Source organism: Aethalodelphis obliquidens, unplaced genomic scaffold (genome assembly GCF_003676395.1).
Source record: "Aethalodelphis obliquidens isolate GAN/ISIS:26980383/991018 unplaced genomic scaffold, ASM367639v1 scaffold4, whole genome shotgun sequence".
Lineage (NCBI taxonomy): Eukaryota > Metazoa > Chordata > Mammalia > Artiodactyla > Delphinidae > Aethalodelphis > Aethalodelphis obliquidens.
In genome coordinates, this window is record NW_020837948.1 from 22,652,268 (window position 1) to 22,676,613 (window position 24,346).

The following is a 24,346-nucleotide window of genomic DNA, read 5'->3' on the forward strand; positions in this document are numbered from 1 at the left end:
CCGCAGAGCAGCTAAGCCTGTGTACCACAACTACTGAGTCTGCAAGCCACAACTACTGAGCCCATATGCCACAACTACTGAAGCCTGCATGCCTAGAGCCCATGCTCCACAACAAAGAGAAGCCGCCACAATGAGATGCCCGCACACTGCAACAAAGAGTAGGCCCTGCTCGCTGCAACTAGAGAAAGCCCATGCACAGCAATGAAGACCCAACGCAGCCAAAAATAAATTTAAAAAATAAATTTAAATAAATAAATAAGAAATTTAAGGAGATAAACATCGTGGGAATGAGAACTATTAATTGGGAGGCTACTCCAATACTATTCACGTTATGGTGTCCAAAGTAAGGTATGTCACATGTGGAGGGGAAATTAAGAAGGTGAACATGTCTATTGATAGAAAAATTCATATTCCAAGAATTGAGAAGAATTTTTGGCAGACTTAATATGAGAAAGAGGATGATATAGCTCTGCTTTTAGCTTAGCCCTAACTCATATGGTTGACATATTTCAGTATTTTGTTTTATAAATTTTACTTAAAACAGATTTTTATGGAAATAAAAGGGTAACAATATGCTTATAATACAACTCATCTACTAAACTGCTTTGATGTTCACCTAAAAGTTCAACGAGTTTTCACTCTCTCTTATGAATTTTTATAGGTATTTAAGTGTTTAAAAAGTGGCAAATACCACACTAACAGTGTATTTTTGCCTTTTTCTTCTGGACATAGACTGTAACTTCTAAATTTCATTTTTATTTTTTTTAAATCACAATATAAGCCATACAGAAACTTATATATAAAAATAGTCTCTACCATCCTCTGCTTCTGTTATTAGGTCCCTCTAAAGATAATCACAGTTAATTGTATCTTATATACCCTTCCAGAAAACTTGTTATGCATATACTTGTTATATGTGTGTGTGTATATATCTAATGTACACAAATGAGATCACATTGTACATATTATTCCCACAGTTCTACAAGAAAATAAAGATTGAATTGTTGGTGCTTTGTGACCACCTAGAGGTGTGGGATAGGGAGGGTGGGAGGGAGGGAGACGCAAGAGGGAAGAGATATGGGGATATATGTATATGTATAACTGATTCACTTTGTTATAAAGCAGAAACTAACACACCATTGTAAAGCAATTATACTCCAATAAAGATGTTAAATGGGGAAAAAAAAGAATGACAAAAAAACCGACTGAATTGAAAGTTAGAGGCAAGAGAAAATGAGCATTATGAGTTAATAAAATAATAAAAGTTACTGGAGCCAGATATATGTACAAGAATAAGAATGATCAATGAAACTGCTGGTAAGAGCAAAGAAAAATACAAAACTAAAATGGTGAATCTACATTATTATCACACACCTAAAAGTGAGAAATATACAGGTTCCTCAGAAATATTGATAAGTTATTAAATGAACAAATGAGAGGGACAGAACGATATCTATAATATGGTCCCACTGAGGTATACTAAAAAAATTGCACACATACACACACTTGGATATACCCAGAAAAATTCTGGAAAGGCATGAAAATAATTAGAAAAAAAAAAAAGACTTTATTGTTTTAAGAGCAGTTTTAGGTTCACAACAAAATTAAGAGGAAGGTACAGAAACTTTCCCATACATACAGCCTGGCCTCTGACATGCACAGCTTACCCAGAGTGGTAAATATATTACAACTGATGAACCTACACTGACACATCATAATCACCCAAAGTCATAGGCTACCTCAAGAGCTCTCTTTTGGTGGTGTACATTCTATGGGTTTGGATAAATATGATATATATCTATCATTATGGTATCACACAGAGTATCCTAAATATCCTCTATGCTCCACCTATTCACTCATCCCCCTCCCTCCCCAAGCCTGACAACCACTAATCTTTTCAGTATATGCATAGTTTTACCTTTTCCAGAATGTCATATAGTTGGAATCACACAGTACACAGCCTTTTCTGATTGGTTTCTTGCACTTAGTAATATGCATTTTAAGGTTCCTCAATGTCTTTTCATAGTTTGATAGTTCATTTATTTTTAGCACTGAATAAAATTCCATTGACTGAATATAACACAGCTTGTTTATCCATTTACCTACTGAAGGACATCTTGGTTGCTTTAAAGTTTTGGCAACTATGAAAAGAGTTGCTATAAACATCCATGTGCAGGCTTTTGTATAGACATAAGTTTTCAACTCTTTTGGGTAAATACCACGGAGCACGATTGCTGGATTGCATGATAAGAGTATGTTTAGTTTTTTAAGGTATCGCCAAACTGTCTTCCAAAGTGACTGTATCATTTTGCATTCACACCAGAAATGAATGAGAATTCCTGTTGCTTCACATCCTTACCAGCATTTGGCATTGTCAGTATTCTGGATTTTGGCCATTCCAATAGGTATATAATGTGCTGCAAATATTTTTTAATAGATAGTAGTTGCCTAAAGAATGGGACTGGAGGACTGAGGAAGAAAGGAGACTTAGCTTTCTTTCATAGTTTTTGTTTGTTTGTTTTGAAAACTTTTAACACGAGCATATATTGCTTAAAAAAAAAAACCTTCTTAAAGAATAAGAGAGATCATTCAGAGGAACAATATTAAAGGTAATGGCCATGTACCTATTTAAGTTATTTAAGAGGTAGCTCAAAGGTGTTGAATATTTTTTAGTGATAAGAGAAGCATGCCACTTTTTACATGTGTTAAACAATAAGTGTTTTTATGTGTCAATGCAGAACCTGAGACTTTGGCTTAAAACTACTGTAACATATAAGATTAAGTGGTCTCTGTATTATTTTATTATTATTTACAAAATATTATAATGCACATAGTTGGCATCTAATAACTATTAGATGCCAACACTTCTTTCTTCAAAATCATTTATCTCAATTATCTTAAAATTCAAAAGTTAAAAGAACACGGCATTTTTTGTACTTAGTCTAACTACCCCATCAGTAAACCATATTTTTTAAATATTTATATACAGTGCTTACAGACAGCAGCATCTTAGTTGAGTAAAGCCTACATAATCACTGGAGAGTAAATGAAGATTAAAATCAAACACATTTCACTGTTTTGTTTTGTTTTTTTTTGTCACACTGCACAGCATGTGGGATCTTAGTTCCCCGACTAGGGATCGCACCCACCCTCCCTGCATTGGAAGCATGGAGTCAACCACTGGATCACCAGGGAAGTCCTACATTTCACTTTTTAACAGTTACAGGTCAACCAGGCAGAACCAAGCATCTAAAAACAAAAAAATGAAAGGAAGTCAAATTACATAGAGCCCTTTCTATGGATTGTCACTTGTTTTCAAAGCATAAAGCTACTTTACTATAATTTATGCTAGAAATGAGGTCCTTTGCACCAAACATCTTTTAATTTGACTACATTAATATCTTACTACAGGGGTGGTCAAGTAAAATACGGCATATACGTTCTACACAATATTTCACTTAAGAATAAAGCTGATACACATATATTGATATGGAAGGATCTAAAGAGAGATGAAGTCAATAAAGCAAGGCATAGAACATTACGTGAAATAAAAACATGCTTTATCACACACTGAGCCAAGAGAACTATGCATATCTTTGGAAACATATAGAAAGAAAGTCTGGAAGCCTACCTAGACAAACTATTAAGAGAAATTACTTCAGGGAAGTGGGGTAGTGGTGAATAGGTATAAGGAAGGGGACAAGGTAAGAAGAACTTTCATGTTTAATCATATAGCCTTCAGTACTATTTGACTTCTTTGTTTCAAGAAATTTAAGTATTATTATTGTAATTTAAAATTAATAAAATATATGAATAACACTGTAATGTTAATGGTGTGTGTCTGTGAAACAGACAAACACAGACACAGGCAGACAGACACCACACATCTTCCTAAAACAATTACTTGAGGACTGGGGTAAGAACATATTCTTCACATAACCCTGCAAAGTGTTAAGCACTCAATAAAGATTTTGTAAAATGTGTTTTGCAAGGAACACCTCCCTCTTCTCCTCTTGAAAAAGAAAACTGAACAGGAGTTTTAAAAGGAGTTGAAGGGGAGGCAAAGCAGAGTTATAAGTCTACTCTAAAGACCGTAATACTGTAAGAAATGATTTTTTTTATTATTAAGAAAATAGCCGATTTTGATGAAATGACACATTATTTTAAATATGTTAGCAAATTTCCATTTATGTACCTGTGGGTCATACTCTTACTAATTTGATAATAAAATGTTAAGACATGTATTTTCTAATAAAAATTTAAATAATGTACCTCAAGTAATCTATTAATACCTGTATTTATACTTCTAAATGGTCTCAACCTCACTTCACGTTTTGATATTTCTTCAAATGTAAGTACAACTGATCATAAAAAACATCATTACTTTACATACCACTGAAAAGGAAAAGTGCTGACAATTAAATTATGACAAGCAGCCAGCCCCGCTGCCTCAACCCCGCCATGGTAGCGGCCAAGCAGAGGGCTGTTGGGGGCGAGGTACGCATGGGGTCTTCAGATGCCTGCCTCCCACCCACCTGCTGCTGCCAGAGCAGCAGGAGGACAGAGCGACCTACTCCACTGCTCTAGGGACTTTCCTGGTGGCACAGTGGTTAAGAACCTGCCTGCCAACGCAGGGGACACGGTTCGAGCCCTGGTCTGGAAAGATCCCACATACCGTGGAGCAACTAAACCTGTGCACCACAACTACTGAGCCTGCGCTCTAGAACCCATGAGCCACAACTACTGAGCCCTTGTGCCACAACTACTGAAGCCCGCGTACCTAGAGCCCATGCTCCGCAACAAGAGAAGCCACGGCAAGGAGAAGCCCGTGCACCACAACAAAGAGTAGCCCCCACTTGCTGCAACTAGAGAAAGCCTGTGCGCAGCAACGAAGACCCAATGCGGGAAAAGAAAATAAATTAAAAAAATAAAATGTAACTACCAGAAAAAGTAAAAAAAAAAAAAAATTATGGCAAGCTATAGAATTGTAAATGCATACTGATCTCAAAAATGTTAAAATGTGAAAGAAAATCAGCATTTTAGAATCAACGAAGTATGATATTTTCTTGTCATGCTTTAGCTCTATGGGTATTTATAAATAAAAGCTATAATGAAAAAATTTAAGTAAGAAAATGTATGTCTTTGGGTTTTACTGGAGTCACTACCAACATTTAAAAAAAAAAAGCTTAGCTTCAGAAATACATCCTCTCAAAATATATTTATCAGAACTTCATTAAATCTAAAAATAGATGAAATTTTTGTATAATTATTCTCCAACAGGATAGCTGACATATCAAAGTGTTATATAAATCAAAACTTTCACCTGGGGACTTCCCTGGTGGCACAGTGGTTAAGAATCCGGAGCAACTAAGCCCTTGCACCACAACTACTGAGCCTGAGCTCTAGAGCCAGCAAGCCACAACTACTGAGCCTGTGTGCCGCAACTACTGAAGCCTGTGCGCCTAGAGCCCATGCTCCACAACTAAGAGAAGCCACTGCAGTGAGAAGCCCGTGCACCACAACGAAGAGTAGCCCCCACTCGCTGCAACTAGAGAAAACCCGCATGCAGCAACGAACACAGCCAAAAAATCAAAACAAAACAAAACTTTCACTTGATAATATCATTAACCTGAAGAAAGTGTTTGCTAAGGAAATAATCGGTTCTACAGGTATGTGGATAATATCTTGAGATTGATGCAGTTGAGCAGGTTCTCCTGCTAAAGAGCATAATCCCCACACAAACTTCACTCTTCTTTAATATTATATCATGAAAGAGAAGTCTAAAGTATGACAATTTTGTAAGTAATTTTGAAAGGAATTAAGAGTATATTTTGTTAGCCATCAAAATTTTGATAAAATTTTCAAGACAAAATAGAAAGGTTAAGTATATAACATACTTTAACATACTATAATATACTACTAATAATGAGACATTTGTTAATTGCTGACCAATGGAAAGCAACAGTGGTATAGTAATTTAAAGCAACAGGTAAAGGAATTCCCTGGTGATCCAGTGGTTAGGATGCAGCGCTTCCACTGCAGGGGCACAGGTTTAATCCCTGATCGGGGAACTAAGATCCCAGAAGCCGTGCTGTGTGGCCAAACAGAAAACAAAAATAAATAAATAGAGTAATAGGTAAGAGTAATTCTATTTTGTTACACAATGCATTTTATACTCACATTGAATATGAATGTTTCAAATTAGAAAATTCAAAATATTCAAGTCTGAAAAACTAGAAAGCTGTTCTACTTGCTATTCTATATTTTGGGTTGATTATACAGAAATCCTTTTTAAAGGCTGCTTATCATAAGGATCATGGATGCTCATTAAAAGACCTTAGGGGCTTCCCTGGTTGTGCAGTGGTTGAGAGTCTGCCTGCTGATGCAGGGGACACGGGTTCGTGCCCAGGTCCGGGAAGATCCCACATGCCGCAGAGCGGCTGGGCCCGTGAGCCATGGCCACGGAGCCTGTGTGTCCGGAGCCTGTGCTCCGCAACGGGAGAGGCCACAACAGTGAGAGGCCCGCATACCGCAAAAAAAAAAAAAAAAAGACCTTAGAATACTCCTAGCTTATGTGTTATTGTTGACTTGTATTTTAATGCTACAATTTTTTTTATTTTAATCTCATAAGTACTTTAAGAGTCAATGTTCTTTTATCCTTACCCATAAATTTACTTCTTTCTTTGCTCTTCTTCCCTCTGCAACTCACTCCTTATATTTCAGATTTCTTTCCGTGTAAACTGCCCTCTTTAGAATTTCCTTTAGTCCAAAGGCTTGCTGGTTGCAAATTTCCTCATTATTTCTCAAATAATGTTTTTATTTCACCCATAATCTTGAAAGGTGGTTTTGCTAATTTTAGAACTACAGTTGACAGTTACTTTCTTTCAACACAACATCTTCTAACTTCTGTGGTTGCTGTTGAGAAGTTACTTCCCAGTCTGACCACTGCTCTTGTGAAAGTAATACGTCTTTTATTTCTGGATGATTTTAAGAGCTCTCTCTCTGCTATTCAATTTTACTATCATTAGTCTATGTGTAGATTTCTTTTTATTTATTCTGCTTGTGATTCTTTTATCTGTGGATTGGCATCTTCCATTAATTCTGGAAAATTCTCAGCCATTAGATACTCAGATATTGAATATGCCTCGTTCTTTCTCTCTTTTTCATTAGATATTTCTTGCTCTATCTTCCCTGACCTGTAAACTATATTTCACATTTTCAGGCTTTCTTGTCCTTTTATGCTGCATTATGGACAATGTATTCTACCTTTCTATTTACTCAGATATGTTTATGTTTAAACCCATCAACTGAAAATTTTAATTTTGACATTTTTCTCTTCTAGAAATTTCATTAATTTCTTTTTCAAATCATGTAAGTTTTTAAAAAGTACTTTTATTTACTGCAATTTTTTTTATCAGGTTTGACTTTCTAACAACTTGCTCAGTAGAAGGGGGGTGCCAAGCATTTGACTAGTGCTGGCAGGTGAGGGTGAAGCCCGGCATGTCTGGCTTTGAATGGCCCAGCCAGGAGCTGGGTTATAGAAAGGAAGGATTAAGCAAATTAAGTAAATGCATCAACAATAATACAAATAATAGGAATGAGAATAATCTCTCACTGTCAGAGAAGCAAAGTGCAGATATGGAAAAGATGAAGGCTACAATAAATTCTGTAGTGTTGCACTAGACGCTGGGGTATTAAGAAGAACTCAATGATTTTTAATATATATAAAGATATAGAAATAGGCAGGTGTGTGTGTGTGTGTGTGTGTGTGTGTGTGTGTGTGTGTGTGTGTGTGTGTACATACATCTATTTCCTAGCTTGGTTCACTGAGAACCAGAAGTAATAATCACACCTCTACCAACTAGCATACATGTTGCTAGGACTGTCATTTCTATACATCATCATCCACTAAAAGGAACCTTACAGAGAGAACACTAACATGAGGGCTAAGGCAAAAAATATATAAGACGCTCTGCCCATAGAAAAGGTGGAGAAACAATGATCAACCTCATAATTACAAGCACCTCCATCCAGACTATGGCTTCTCCATACCATTTCCCACTTTAAAAAAAAAAAAAATCAGGGCTCCTAGAAGGAATGACTGATAACATATCTAGAGCCAGAAATAAATAAAGTGCATCTGGAACATCTAGTTGTACCAGAACACAAAGCAGCTATCAAAGTCCATGGAGGGGGAGAGGGGTCATGTCAAAAGAACCCAGAAGACAACGTGAAGGGGTTCCCCCACTGGACAAAGATAGGGCAATTTGAGCATCAAGAAGAATAATATCCACAGTGGATTAAAACAAATCAATTATGTTAAAATTCGTATGTCACAAGGGTACTAAAAAAGAAATTCAATGATCACTTCTGGTGACTGCTAGGGAACCAAATGTTATGGAAACTGGTTAATAAAGGGAAATACTCTAGAATTTATCCTGTCTTTCCTATATAAGCTGTACTTTTTTTTTTTTTTTTTTTTTTTTGCGGTATGCAGGCCTCTCACTGTTGTGGCCTCTCCCGTTGAGGAGCACAGGCTCCGGACGCGCAGGCTCAGCGGCCATGGCTCACGGGCCCAGCCACTCTGCAGCATGTAGGATCCTCCCGGACCGGGGCACGAACCCATGTCCCCTGCATTGGCTGGTGGACTCTCAACCACTGCGCCACCAGGGAAGCCCCAAAGCTGTACCTTTTTAAACGCATCATCTCTGACTTTTAATGGATTGTTTCATTCAATTCACATTTACTATACTGAATAATACATTTATTTTAAATAATTTTCCTTTCCCCCAAAGTTGGTTGTCTTGATCAGATTTTATTTATATTATTTCCCCCTTTTAAATCAGAGATTCTACTGTTTATAATTTTTATTAATGAAAACTATCTCTTTCCTTGCTCTTTTAATCAAATATGACTTTATTCTTATTTGTAAAATATCAAGTCTTTCTACCACTGAGATGCCTTGTTTTCCTACTAAATGCTCTGTTATTCCCTACTCTCCTTTCCCCCAGGTGGATAACAGCTTCAAAATACTTTTATAATACATGCTAAATACTTCATATTCTCTTACCTTTTCCTTCATGTTTTCTATCTCTTAATCTTTCAATTATATGCTTTGAGATTATTTCCTGCATTCATCTTCTATCTGTAATTCAAGCCTCAACTGTGACCATTCTCTTCTTTAAACTCTATAGTTTGAAAACACATTTTTAAGCCCCAGGAAGATCTTTTCGAATTGCATCTCCTTAAGCACTTTTTACCATTTTAAAATTTCAAGTGTTCACTGATCTCCTGTGGTAGTTCTTTTTCACGGAGCATATGTTCTGATTGTTCAGCCTGTTCCTCGTCTCTCTGTTGAGATGGCATTCTTTTTTCTCTGTCGGCTCACTGGTACCTAGGTGTGGTTGCTGAGATACTCTTTAATGGTTAGATTTCTTCAGGTGGTGAAAGGAAAAGGAGATTCTCACTCTGTGTCCTGTGGTTTAAGGATAGGCTATCAAACTCCTTAAGAGGGACTGGACTAGAGGAAACCTCTCCACTCTCACTCTTAATTCTTCATTCTCCTGGCCTGGAGGGTAGGAAAGACACTGAGGCCTCCAATCAGATCTCCCTTAGCCTGATCTTTTGGGGGATGGGGGGAATGCAGGGAGGAGTAGACAGAGCACTTTTATAGCTGTCCATACATGTCATACATGCTCCAAACCAAGCTCTTTATAAATCTTTAGCTCTTTCATCTTTGCCCTGGGACTTGATGCTGTGCTGCAGTAGTGGTGACAACCTGGGGCTGCCCAATTAAAGCCACAGTGTTCAGGAAATGGGCAGGTAACACAGTTGCGCAAATAAGCAGACCTTCCCAGCAAACCCACAGTGGCCATGCAGTATAAGAAATAAACCAAGTTACTCATATTTTAGGTGTTATTACCACAGCATAACTTAGCTGTAATAAAGAGTCTGACTCCATTTTTGATGCCTGCCTGCTGACAGCTTTCAAATCCCACTGTTCTCCCTTCCTCTTCTGCCCACATGTGGGCAAACTGATAAGAAAGTCCAGGTGCTCCTTCCTTTGCACTGGCAGGAAGTTTAAATTACACAAGACCTGCCTAGCCTGCATGTGGAAACCCTCAACCCAGCCCTACCCCCTAACCACATAAAACCCCAAGATAGTCGCTGTTCCTTGTTTTCCCCCCAAAAGCTTATTATGTGAACGATAAACCTTTTCAGATCAGATCCTCTTGGTGTACATGTGGTATCTTCAGTCTCTACATCCAAATCAATTTTGGGCAGGGGGTGCTGTCCCACTACTTCAGGGTGACTACAAATATTAGCTTATGTGACTGATACACAAATTAGTACTTGAAGGTTTGTAATGAGAAACTGATAACAATCACAATAAAGAAAAGACATTGACTTAGGGGTTGGGCAGTAGGCCACATGGAAATTATATCGGAGGCTAGAAAGTTAGTGATCCATGCTTGTAGTGGCAAAACATTTGGCAAAACTATCATGTGTGATAGTTTGAAAAGCAGATAAATTTACCCATGAAAACTCTTTTCTCTCTGACATAAAAACTGATGATTTTCCAGATACTGGCAGCTTTGTCACCATGGATTCCAAACTGACAGCACGTGGGACATGATAAACATACTGTGTGAATTAGAAATACTCTGATATTGTTACTGCAGCATAAACTAGCCCATCCTGACTGATAACAAAAGGGGTATTCTTTACAACTTCCTCCTTCCCTCTATCCAAGTGTAGTATAACAGCACACAGAGGATTGTGTACAAAACTCTGTATTTGCTCCTAGGAAGAAATGAGTTGAGCTATTTAGGAGATCTCTGAATGTTGGAAGGTCCAGGGCTGCTTGAAAGTTGAAAACAAGCCTACTTTCATAGAAGGGCTGAAAACAAGACTAGCATTGTTTTAGACAAGAGAGTACAGGGACAGGAAATGTCTATTTTACTGGTCTCTAACTCTTGTTATACTGAAGCTTTTTTCTCATTGCATTGAAAAAAAATTAAAACAAGAGTTTAGGCCAGCTAATTCTGGCAGGTTTCAAAACAGTGATACACTGTTGTGTGAAATGAACAGGCTATACAGACTACATATGTGATCCTATTTTTGATTTTTTTAAAGACATATTTGTTTCAGTACTCATTTGTACAAAAAAGTCTAGAACTACACATACTCTAAAATGTTAACACTAATGTTAATTAAAAAAAGGAGGCGAGGGCTTCCCTGGTGGCGCAGTGGTTGCGAGTCCGCCTGCCGATCCAGGGGACACGGCCACGGGTTCGTGCCCCGGTCCGGGAAGATCCCACATGCTGCTGAGCGGCTAGGCCCGTGAGCCACGGCCGTTGAGCCTGCATGTTCGGAGCCTGTGCTCCGCAACAGGAGAGGCCACAGCAGTGAGAGGCCCACATACCGCAAAAAAAAAAAAAAAAAGGAGGCAATTAGACTGAGGCGGCTCTAATACATAAGGAAAGCACAACCTCAGCCTAAAATGCCTCAAGGTTAAGAAATCAACACCTAAGAGCAACCAATCACAAACAGCCATCTTGGCTTTCCCAAATAATACAGGTGCTTAAGCAATAGCCAATCAGATAATTCCCTTGCTTTGCTTCTGCCTCTTCTCTATAAACGTCTTTCCCCTAGCTCCTGTCAGCGGAAGATTCCTAACCACTTCCGGTTTGGTGCTGACCAATTTGAATCAATTTTTACTCAAATAAACTCTTAAAATTTTTAGTGTGCCTCAGTTTATCTTTTAATACTAAGCAATCTCTGAAATTGAGATAGCAGCTATTTATTCTCCTCTTATTTATATTTTCTGATTTTTCTAAAATGAACATATATTTACATAAAATAGAAGTTTTAAAAACACTGTGTATCATGTATGGAAGTTGTATACATGTAGAGCTTAATTTTCCTATTAAGGAAAACTTTTATTCTCTGCTACAAATGTGACAACTTTACTCTTGCTACAATATTTTACAATAGAATCTTCAATTTTCTCAAAAAATTGCTAGATGCAACATATAAGCTAGTGATCTTTGAGCAGTCATTTTAAAAATAGAATTTTAAACATTTTAACCATGTACCAAAACATATTTTAGAATATTGTGAACCTTAATACCTAAAAGTAACAGGGGTCTTTGTAAGTGCAAATAGCATAAGACAGATAATAGAGAAAAGCAGTAGAAAACTAAAATAATTCTCTTAAAAATATCAAGTTTAAGTTCTATATCCAAAATGAGTCAATATATGAAATTAAATCATTTAGTAAATGAGAAATATGATCTAAAGGACCAGCTAATAGTAAATGTATTCTTTTGATGTTCACAAATAATATAATGCATTCCTTGTGCTGTATCTTGATTGTGGTACTGGTTACATAACTAAATGCACGTGCCAAAACTTAGGCAAATGTATGCTTAAAGCTACTGAATTTTCATGTGTGTAAATTACACTTCAATAAAGCTGATTTTTAAAAATCACAATTTTTTGCCAAAATTTTCAGATTATTTCCAGACAATTTAATTCAATGGCTTAACCATTCAAAACAGCCTGTTACATTATATGAACTTATAGAGAAAAAAAAATCTATATATAGTAAAAGTGGAATCTCTTCCTCATAAATTTCCTATCCCCAATACCCAGTAATACTGGCTAGAGAATTTCAGTCATTCTTCCTTTCTCTCACCTCCTTTCAATAAGCCATCAAGTCCTATCAATTATATACTTTCTTTCATCCCTACTCTACAGCCTTAGTTCATTTCTTTCTGGACTACTGCAACAGACTTCTAATTGATTTCCTTGACTTTAATCTCCCACCTACCAATCCAACATCCTTAACACAGAAAAAAACAATTATCTTGCCCCCGCAAAAAATGAACAAACAAAGCAACGATAATGTTAATAGAAACTTGTTTTAAAAAACTAAATTGCTTCAGAACGAAGCCCAAAATCCATGTCACTAAAGGTACTTTAAGGCCTCATGATCAATATAAAATCCTCCCCTCACAAAAAGCATGTATTTTATATCTCTGTCTGTAGAGTCATCCTCTCCTTTTCTGTCTGTGAAATATCTACTAATCCCTAAAAAAATCCAGTTTAAATATAATTTCCTCCATTCCCACTGTCCTCCTCTAGATGTGAATTCCTCTAAGGCCATGGTCTGAACCTTCTTCACTAAGCACAGTGCCTGGCTCACAGTAAATATACTTATGAATTGAATAAAGGAATAAAAACAGTATTATTCACTAAATCTATTTTTACTTTGACAAATTAACATTTTTTTCTAAGATAAAAAACTTAGAAAATTTGATAATGTAGAAACCGTACCTTGTCTACATGGAAAATTAAATCCAGTTCACAGACGTTTTCAAAACACTTGTCTAATGTTTCCACAAATACCTAAAGAAAAGAAAAAAGGTTAAAAGCTTTTGAGAACTGAATAAGTTCATTCAAATCTATTACCTATAAGGCAGACAATTCTTAATTGTGAATTAAAACTTCTAACTCTATTATCACATTTCTCTTTTTTAAATTAAAAACTGTATTAAGTGCAAAAGGAATAATTATAGCCTGTACATCTAAACTATTTTTCAATACATTAATAAATGAAATACAATAAACAAAATAAACTTCACTGAAAATTACTAAGACCTAAAAATTGTTAGCACCATTACTTACAAAAATACTGAAAAATACTCAAATCAGGCTCCCTATCTTCACATGAGGAAAAAAGAAAGCTTGTCATAAGTATCTATCAAGCTAGATGGGCACAGTCCGAGTCTCAACCACATCTAATATAGCCAATAATTTTTAATTAGCAAATCAGTATAAAAGATCACTAAAAATTAAACTTATGGAAAGAGCACAGACTCTGGAATCAGACTTACCTGGACTCAAACTCTGGTTCAAATACCTTGTACGACCTTGTGTGGGAAAGGGTTAACTCAGTAAGCCTGGGTTGTTCAACCCCTATACATTCCCCAAAATGGCCTGTTTTCAGATGAGCCTTTGGCTAGTTCCTGGGAACTGAGCTCTGAGCCCTTGGAAAGTTCTGTCTGATAAGAGTATTTCTGCATGCTTGAGGCCCTGGGCCACACTGTACCAGTGTGAGCAGACAGTTTATGATAACAGTGTGATTTTCAATGAACGTATTTTTTCTCTGAGATTCTGGAGCTTAAGTAACCAAGGTCAGTCATGGAGGTGTCACAGGCCTATGTGACTGACCCCCAATAAAAATCCTGGAAACCCAGGCTAGGGTGAGTTGCCTAGTTTGGAACACTTTGCACATGTCATCACATATCACTTCTGGGGGAATTAAGCACATCTTGTGTGACTCCAGTAGAAAGGGACAACACCTGGAAGCTTGCACCTGGTTTCCTCCATACTTCCCTTCATGTGCCTTTGATGGTTTTACTCTGTATACTTTCACTGTAATAAACCCTAATCATAAACATAGCAACTTCTGAGTCCTGTGATTCCTAGCAAATCACTGAGATGGTCTTGGGGACCTCTGATACAAACTTTCAAAAATTAATCTCTTAGGGCTTCCCTGGTGGCGCAGTGGTTGAGAGTCCGCCTGCCAATGCAGGGAACACGGGTTCGTAACCCGGTCCGGGAGGATCCCACATGCCGCGGAGCGGCTGGGCCCGTGGGCCATGGCCTCTGAGCCTGCGCGTCCGGAGCCTGTGCTCCGCAATGGGAGAGACCACAACAGTGAGAGGCCCGCATAGCGCAAAAAATAAAATAAAATAAAAAAATTAAAAAAAAATAAAATTAATCTCTTAAGTTCCACTTTGCATAGTTGGCACTATTGTATCACTATTTCTGTATCCACTACCCTTCTCAGTGAATTTTCACAGATAGAATGACCATAAGTTTATCATTCGAACTGGGGGATATTAAGAGTAAAAGAGAGCATCTATTAATTATTATATTATAATAACAGTATGCAATGTTATTGTACTATAATAATAACCTGGAACAACAGACGTAAACCAGGACTGTTCCAAGCAAACTGAAATGTATGGTCACTGTATTCATAGGTGATCCTACCAGACAGAGTAAAATCTAAGCAACAGGCTTCTTGCTATAACTACTCCAATCTGAGACCAATTTACACAGATCCACAATCCAAGGCTCCTTCCTGGCATCAATGTAGATGAATAAGACAGGTGAAACAATGTATTTAACTATATGACCATGATCAACATCGTCTTAGACCAAGGGTTGGCAAACTTTCTCTGCAAAAGGCTGGAGAGTAAAGATTTTAATTTTAGGCTTTGTGGGCCATACAGTATAGCACAAAAGCAGTCACAGACAATACATAAACAAATGAGCATGGCTCTATTCCAATAAAACTTTATTTACAAAAATAGGTAGCAGGCTGAATTTGACCTGCAGGATGTAATTTGTTGATCCTTGACTTAGACTAGGAGAAATAAAAGATCAGTAGTAACCAAGAATATACAGTTTTATACATAGTTTCATTTATGACAAGGCAAGTTATTAAGATGACCAAGTGTGGGGCATACAAAGGTCATCCTCAAGTGAGTGCCTAGTTTGTTTCAATTATGTGGTAAGTAGAAAATATATATTGTTGAGTACCTATCCAAACTCCCAACTTCATCTATTTCTCCTCAAGGTCTTGGTGACATGGTCCATGAAATGACTTTATTCATTCTATTTCTAATTCTGACTCACTTTTCTTCTTCTTATAACACATTCTTTTTTGAGGACAGAATGGGATAATGCTGCTTGAACAAAGAATAAGCATTTAACAAATACTGGCTTCTTGAGGAGTCCAAAAGAGAAAATTTTCCCATTGAGAAAGATGAATTTATTTTTGACACAGTATCTCTAACATGGAAGTGGTCTGAATACATTTATAAACTCATAAATAAGTTACAGGAAACAAAACCATTTAAGTTCTGTCCTTCAGTAAATTTTTACTGAAGTATAACATATGTATAGAAAAGTACACAACACTGTTCGTAGGAATGTAAATTGGCGCAGCCACTGTGTAAAACAGTACGGAGGTTTCTCAAAAAACTAAAAACAGAACTACCATATCATCCAGCAATTCCACTCCTGGGTATACAGCTGAAGAAAAAAAAAAACACTAACTTGAAAAGATGCATGTACCCCAATTTTCATAGCAGCATTATTTACAGCTGCCAAGATACGGAAGCAACCTCAGTGTCCATCAACAGATGAATGGATAAAGGCGTGGTACACACACACACAGAGGAATACTACTCAACCATGAAAAAGAATGAAATTTTGCCAGTTCCAACAACATGGAGGGTATTATGCATAGAGAAATAAGTCAGAGAGAAAGACAAATACTGTCTGTTATCACCTTCATGTGGAATCTAAAAAATAAAACAAACGAATGACTATAACAAAACAGAAACAGACTCACAGATACAGATAACAAACTAGTGGTTACCAGTGGGAAGAGAGAAGGGGGAGGGGAAAGATAGGAGTAGGGGATTAAGAGGTACAAACAACTATGTATAAAATTAATAAGCTACAAGGATATATTATACAGCACAGGGAATATAGCCAATATTTTATAATAGCCAATATTTTATAATAACTTTAAATGGAGTATAGTCTATAAAAATTGTGAATCACTATGTTGTACACCTGAAACCAATGTAATATTGTAAGCCAAGTGTACCTCAATAATAAAAAAAAGTACACAAATCATAACAATGTACAACCTGATGAATTTTCACAAAGTAAGTATACCTGTGTAACCAGCACTTAATATTCAGGTGTTAGACTATTACCAGCACTGTAGAAGCCCGCTCATACTCCATTAGGCAACTATCAACATCAAGGGTAACTACCCTGCTTTCTAACATTAAAGATATATTTTGTCTATTTCTGAACTACTATTGACCCTTGAACAATCTGGGCTTGAGCTGTGTGGGTCCAATGCTGCGCGCATGCTTAGAAACAAGTTTTTTTTCAATAAATATAGTACTATACTACCCATGGTTGGCTGAATCCAGGGATGCGGAACCCACAGATACAGAAGGCCAACTGTAAGGGACTTGAGCATCCACAGATTCTGGTCATAGCAGGTCCTGTAACCAATTCCCAGCAGATACCAACTACCATACCAAGGGACAACCATGTATTTAAATGGAATCATACGGTATGGAACCATATGAGTGGCTTCTTCTATTCATTGATTTGTTTGTGAGATTTATTTATTTTGTTACATAATATTAGTATAACAGTTCATTCATTCTTGTTGTTATACAGTGTGCTATTGCAGAAATATACCACAATGTATTTATCTATTCCCCGGCTGACAGAAATTCGGGTCCGGCATGGGGCCATTACAATTAGTACTGATACTAATTCTTATATAAGTCTTTTAGTGAACATACATACACATATCTACTGAATGTATACCTAGAGTAGAATCACTGGGCCATGGAGCAGATAGGTTTTCAAAGAGATTTTCAATAGATTTTCAAAGCAATTATAAAAATTTACAATCCAGGGACTTCCTTGGCAGTCCAGCGGTTAAGACTCCACGCTTCCAATGCAAGGGGTGCGGGTTTGATCCCTCTCAGGGAACTAAGATCCCACAAGCCGTGTGGCACAGCCATTAAAAAAAAAAAAAATTTACAATCCAAATAATAGTATATGGGAGCTCCCATAGTGCCACATCCTTGTCAGCCCTGTATGTTGTCAATCTTTTAATTTTAGTCATTCTTATGGGTGTGTGGTGGTCTGTCATTGTGATATTCATTTGTATTTCCCTGAAGCCTAAAGAGATGGACCACCATTTCATATTTACCATTTTGATATCCTTTTTCATGATGTCTATTCAAGACTTCTGCTCATTTTTCTGTTCAAGACTTCTGCTCATTACCTGTCTTTTTCTTATTGACGTATAGAAATTCTTTACATAGCTAGATACAGTCCTGTCATACACACATATTACAGATGCCTTTTCCTACTCTGACTTGCCTTTTCATTCTCCTAATAATGTTCTCGGAAGAACAGAAGCTTTAAATTTCAATATAGTCCAACTTATCAGCTTTTTTCCTTTATGGTTAATCTTTTTTTTGGTCCAATTTAAGAAATTTTTGCCTATAGCAAGGTCAGGAAGATATTCTCCCAGAAGAAAACAAAAGCTTCATGGTTTCATTTCTCATGTTTGGACCAAATCTATCTGGAATTAATTTTCGTATGTGGTGTGAGGTGGTCTTTCTTAATTTAAAATTATTATTAAACTTACTATTCAGAATAAAGTTTCCAGTATGGCTTTATTTTTTCATGTTTACTTTTTCCAGATCCACTGGTTTGATTACCCATATACTGTAGCCATTCTTTCTTAACCATCAGAAGATGACTATCTTGGTGAAAATGCTGTCTGAATAGTTTCCCTTCACTTATGTATTACTTATGAAGGATCAGTGGAACCCACTGAACATAGACTGTATCTGACAAAGAGAGAAAAAAATTTCTTGGTAGCATTGAATGTGCCACTGGTGAACTATAGTGTGCAAAAAATATGAGCTGTCTATAGAGGCAGTATAGCAAAGCAGTGAGGAAACCACAAAGACCTGACTTCAAATTCCTCCTTAGCTACTACCTAGCTATGTGAGCCTAACCACCACTTAACTCCTCCAAATATCAGAACTATAAAATAGTTATACAACTATCTACCTTTCTGGATTATCTTAAAGATTTAGTTAAATAATTTAGATAAAGTGCTGAACACTGCCCAAAACACATCAACTAAACAAAAGCCAGTACTATTTACCTGGCTGTTCAAAACATATGATTACAAAATTAAAACAGAAAGAGAAAATTCTAATTCTACTAATAAACACTGATATAAAAGCAAGGTAACTACATACTGTGGTGTCCAAGTTTTTGGGATTTGCTTACTAACTTAGAAAGAAAAAAGGTTGTCAATATTTAAAACAGAACAATACCAAGTATGAAAAATGTAAATACTTTTAAAAAAAGTGCCCTGCAGCAAAATATCATTACAACTACATGTTCTTAACTTAGGGAAAGAATTCTTAAGATTTAAGGCATTCAAATGCTAAGTTTGGATGAAAACTTAAAAACCCACTTCAAAAAACTCTCCATTAATTTTCTTTTGAGTTAGCAAGAATTACTTAACGTAATTAGAATCTAGAGCCCCAAGGTAGATATACACTGCTGATTCGTTACATGGACAAGGTCAATACAAAACTAATAATCTACAAACTGAAGTTAAGAAATTAAGAAAAACAAATTAATGGGCCTTGGGGGTTCTAGCCAGGACAACCAAAAAATAATAAAACTGCTGTTGCATTATATTTCACAAAGAGAAAGATAAAAATACTAAAAAACTAGAAGTAACATGGTACATGGCACCCTCTTGTGTTTTATTTTTAAATGATAAAAGTTTAAAGTCAATTTCAATATAACTGTTATCTACTAAGTAGCTACTCATTAATCTCTGGCCTTGGGTTCAAAGGCTGGTGGAAGAAAAATTACTTTTAATTTATTAAGAATAATATTTTAAGTTTTCCTTCATTTTAATAATTACATAGTTTTCCAAAAGTAAATATAAACGATAGAGGTATTCAGAAAAATGCCATATCCACATATAAACAGAGTCTCCCTTCCCTGTGCCCTTCTATCAACAAAACTTCCTTGTGTTTCCTTTATCTTAAATTACAAATTTATATGCCTGGATCACAAAGGGTAACAGGAATCTATTCCAAAGCAGCTTAGTACTTAAGAGTACTTAGTACTCTACTAAAATTCCAGCTTTGCCTCTGACTATGAAATCTAGGGCAAGTTATTTAATTCTAAGCCTCATTTGGGTATAATAATAGTGCCTGTGCCATAGAGTTGTTTTAGTGATTAAATAATAAATATAAATGGCTTAAAACAGTATCTCACCAAAAAAAAGTACTCAATATATTTTAGCTAGTATTATGATACTACACACAGATGCAAAAATAAAAATGTGCACTAGATAAAATAAATGCCACAAAAATATCCTTAAGCAATATCACTTATTTGGCAGACTCTCCTTTAGAGTTTCTAGGGGAAAAAAAAAATTTTTTTTCTGGGTTTGGGGAATTCTGTTAAATTTCAGGAGGAATTGCTCTTACTGTTTCTAATCTATAATATTAAATAAAATACGTAAATGTTAAACTGACACATTATAAGACAGGAAAAGTCTTAAGCCCAAGAATAGAAGGCATAAATTTAGGAATATGCCAAGAGATCTAAAAAAACTGTTTTTCAGTCAGCAGCAAGATGTTCTAGAGAGATACTGGCTTAGCTTAAGTAAGGAATCAAAAAATACCACTAAAAATGTACCAAGAAAGCTAGGGAACACAGACTGAACTTAAAATCAGATTAATTAGCTTTGAAGAACAACTATGAATACAGCACTGTTGCATATAATATTCAGAATCTTTAATGTATGGTGTTTAAGGTGTGTAAGTAGCACTCGGGCTAGCCTATGACTGGATTCTGAACTGGATTTCCACTAAACCTGACCTAGACACTAATGTGCCAATGAGGACGGATATTTTTCTAACAGTAAAAATAGAGACATTTATTGTGCATTTATTATGTTCCAGTTAATTTAGACATATTAAACTCTTGACTTCAATATGAAAAAATTAAGAGTTGATGAAAGGACTATCTGTCTTCTATATTGATGTCATAATGATTCTTTAAGAGTTCTTAAAGAACTCAATGATTCATATTGTGTGATTTATTTCTTTCTATTTTTTTAAAAATTTAAAAGCTAACAATGATAATAGCACTTATTGAGTATATACTATTATGGTACTGCTATTGTTCCAAGTGCTTTAAATAGATTATTTTGTTTAATCCTTCACAGTAATCCCATAAGGCAGGTACTTTTTATCAACCATCTGCAGAAGAGTAAGTTAAAGTACAAAGTTAACTAACTACTAGCAGTTAGGTAGGAGAGTCCTCACTAAAATCCAGAAAGTCTCATGGCAGAACCCACACTCTTATTCACTAGAGATACTCCCTCCAACAACAACAAAAATCATCTTTTATTTTTAATGTAGTAAGAGGTGATTATTCAGAAAATTTAGAAAATACATAAAAGTGTAAAACAAAAATTTTAACTGTCCATACTTTTATCACCCAAATTAACAACAGTATTGTGCAAAGACTTCTTGTACTATAGGAAATTTAATTACATTGTAGTCTCTCCATTAAAGTGACTTAATATGATTTGTATGTTGGATTTAGACATCTAAGGAAGAAGTAGGGTTTTGAATTTATAAGGCTAATATATCAAATATTAATTTAGAAAATGAAAGTAGCCTCTGCATTATTTCTTTTGGTGCACAGAAGCTACTCCAAGAACATTTAAAAAACTCATATTGACATTAATTGTTAGAACTCCATTTAAACTTCCAAGCAAAAGTTGATTTTTTTAATGGTATTTGGCCTTGAAAGGTATTCTCTTGTGTATAATTGAATACGGTACAATTGGTATCTTGAACAGACTTAAAACAAAATAAAATGAATAAAAATCTTAGCTTTTCCTTACAGAATAGCAACTAATAAGTACAGAAATCATGATGGGAAAATCACTATTTGGCAAACACCACAATAATTCTTTCAGGCAGGAATCATCAACAGATGCTAAAAGTAATGACCAAATTATGATTAGAAAAAGGATATTTATATACTCAAAATTATTCCCCATAAGATACTTCTAAGCACAAAGGGAAAATGGAAGTTTAAGTAGGTAAACCTAGCAGGCACCTCATTAACCAAGGAATCACAATAAATACCACAAGTAATGGGGTAAAATGATATCATGTATCTCCTGAATATGATGCACTGAGAAGGACATAACATCACTCGTGATATTCGAAAATACATAATCCGAATTTAATCATTAAGAAACATCAAATCCAAACTGAGGAATACTCTACAAAATAGCTGGCTACGGGCTTCCCTGGTGGCGCAGTGGTTGAGAGTCCACCTGCCAATGCAAGGGACATGGGTTCGTGCCCCGGTCCGGGAGGATCCCACATGCCGCGGAGCGGCTGGGCCCGTGAGCCATGGCCGCTGAGCCTGCGCGTCCGGAGCCTGTGCTCCACAACGGGAGAGACCACAGCAGTGAGAGGCCCGCGTACCGCAAAAAAAAAAAAAATAATAATAATTGTCTAATACTCTTCAAAGAATCATGGTAAGAAAGACATGAATGGAAGACAGATGAAGAACTATAACCGGGTAAAGGAAACTTAGGAGATAAGAAAACTAACACTCTATGTAACCTGAATTCAACTCTAAACAAGAAAAATTACATTAATGGGACAACTGGCAAATTTTAAATAAGATCTACAGATTAGATAATAGTATTCTATCAATGTAAATTTCCTGATTTTAATTACCTACTTGAGGTTATGGAAGATGTTAAATTTGAGGAATCTGGATGAAGATACAGTATGCAAAAATTCTCTGCATTATGTTTGCCACTTTTCTAAGTCTGAAATAATTTCAATGTGAAAAGTTTTTTTTTAATTTTTAAAGAAAAAAATTTTTGAAAAACCAAGCTCAAAAGGAACTCTTCTCCTCTATATCCAATCCTTCCCTGAAACCTACTATTCTACACTGAGAAATAAGGAATTCACCATAAACCAAAGAAAAATACCAACATAACCTGAGTTTTTCACTCTCTCAAACCTACTTTGAAGGGGAAAAAAATAAATTTTAAGTTACTTCTAGCTCCAAAATTCTGACTTTAAGTACTTGAGTTCAAAAATACTTTCTTCACCACTATAAAGTAAGTAATAACAATGTGTCTGCTATCTTCTAGGCCCTGTGCTGACTGCTTTATATACATTAGCTCCAATTCGTATAACAATGCTGGCAAGGTAGGTATGAATATCAACATTTACAGACAAGAAAATTGGGGATGAATAAGACTAAGTAATTTGCTCAAAGATATAGAACTGTTAGATGACATAGCCAATATTTAAACCCATACCACCTAACTCCGAACACAATAATGCCTCCCAAGAGGACTGCTGAGAGGTCAAAAGAACATGTAAATTAGAATGGTAAGTATCATCAAATTGTTACCTGGGTTTATCATTAAGAAGAAGCAATGTAAATAACTGAAAAGTGAATTATTACATTTCCAATGACTGTAAATCAGACTTTTCAACAATGAAAATAAGATAGGAAAAGGATTTTAAGAGTGCTGAATCGGGCTTCCCCGGTGGCGCAGTGGTTAAGAATCCACCTGCCAATGCAGGGGACATGGGTTCGAGCCCTGGTCCAGGAAGATCCCACATGCTGCAGAGCAACTAAGCCCGTGCGCCACAACTACTGAGCCTGCGCTCTAGAACCCAGGAGCCACAACTACTGAGCCCGTGTGCCACAACTACTGAAGCCTGCATGCCTAGAGCTCGTGCTCTGCAACAAGAGAAGCCACCGCAATGAGAAGACCACGCACCGCAACGAAGAGTAGCCCCTGCTAGCCGCAACTAGAGAAAGCCCACACGCAGCAATGAAGACCCAATACAACCAAAAATAAATAAATAAAATAAATTAATTAAAAAAAAAGAATGCTGAATCACTCTAACAGTGTCCAATTCAAATTGTTTATAGAACTATTTTTTGGTTTCTTACATATGTAAGAAACAAATATTATTAAAAACAAAGTTTTTAATACTCTGGTAACACAGTATGGTGTAGTAAACACCATAGAATTTTCCTAACTTGATCCTGGGCATTCACTCTGGATTGTCTGGAAAATAAACAAATTGAGCCAGGGCTCTCTCTTTCTCCAGCAGGAGGAACTGCACCAGAACTCATCTCTCCATGGGACCAGGGGTTTATCCCACTCAATCCTCCAATAGGTGAGCTGCAACTTCCCACAGTTCTCAACAGCTGGTCAGGGAGTTTTCCCAGGCAACTCTTAAAGACACGTGGCACCTAAACGTGTATAGCTCAAAGCTTAAGTAATGTATATGCCACCCCACTGACAAGGATGCTTTCAATGAGCCTACTCTTGTAATAAAAGAAAACAATGATGTGGAGTGGGAGGGGTGAGGCCTCTATTGGCAAATTATTCTATGTTTAGTAGTATCTACATCAGCGCAGCTTCCTATGAGATAGTGGGAAGATCAGGGGATCTTTCTTAAGTATTCTTGGCTTACAAGTTTCCTCAATTAAGCCTATTCTTATCACATAATTCTATCACAATACAGAATTCCTTCAAAGCCATCAAAGAACATATAGGATAAATAGATTCACAAATTCTTGTAAAAATGAAAAAGAAAAATAAAAG

The 24,346-nt window shown here is 36.3% G+C and overlaps 1 protein-coding gene across 3 annotated transcripts in view; it reads right to left on the minus strand.

Annotated features, from left to right (window-relative positions):
• Positions 1-24,346, minus strand: part of AP3S1 (adaptor related protein complex 3 subunit sigma 1) — a 138,588-nt gene that overhangs the window by 81,264 nt on the left and 32,978 nt on the right. For all 3 annotated transcript variants that reach the window (XM_027099777.1, XM_027099782.1, XM_027099769.1), the window contains exon 4: positions 13,342-13,413. In XM_027099777.1, coding sequence (XP_026955578.1) covers positions 13,342-13,413 — 72 coding nt within the window. The remainder of the gene's footprint in view (positions 1-13,341; positions 13,414-24,346) is intronic.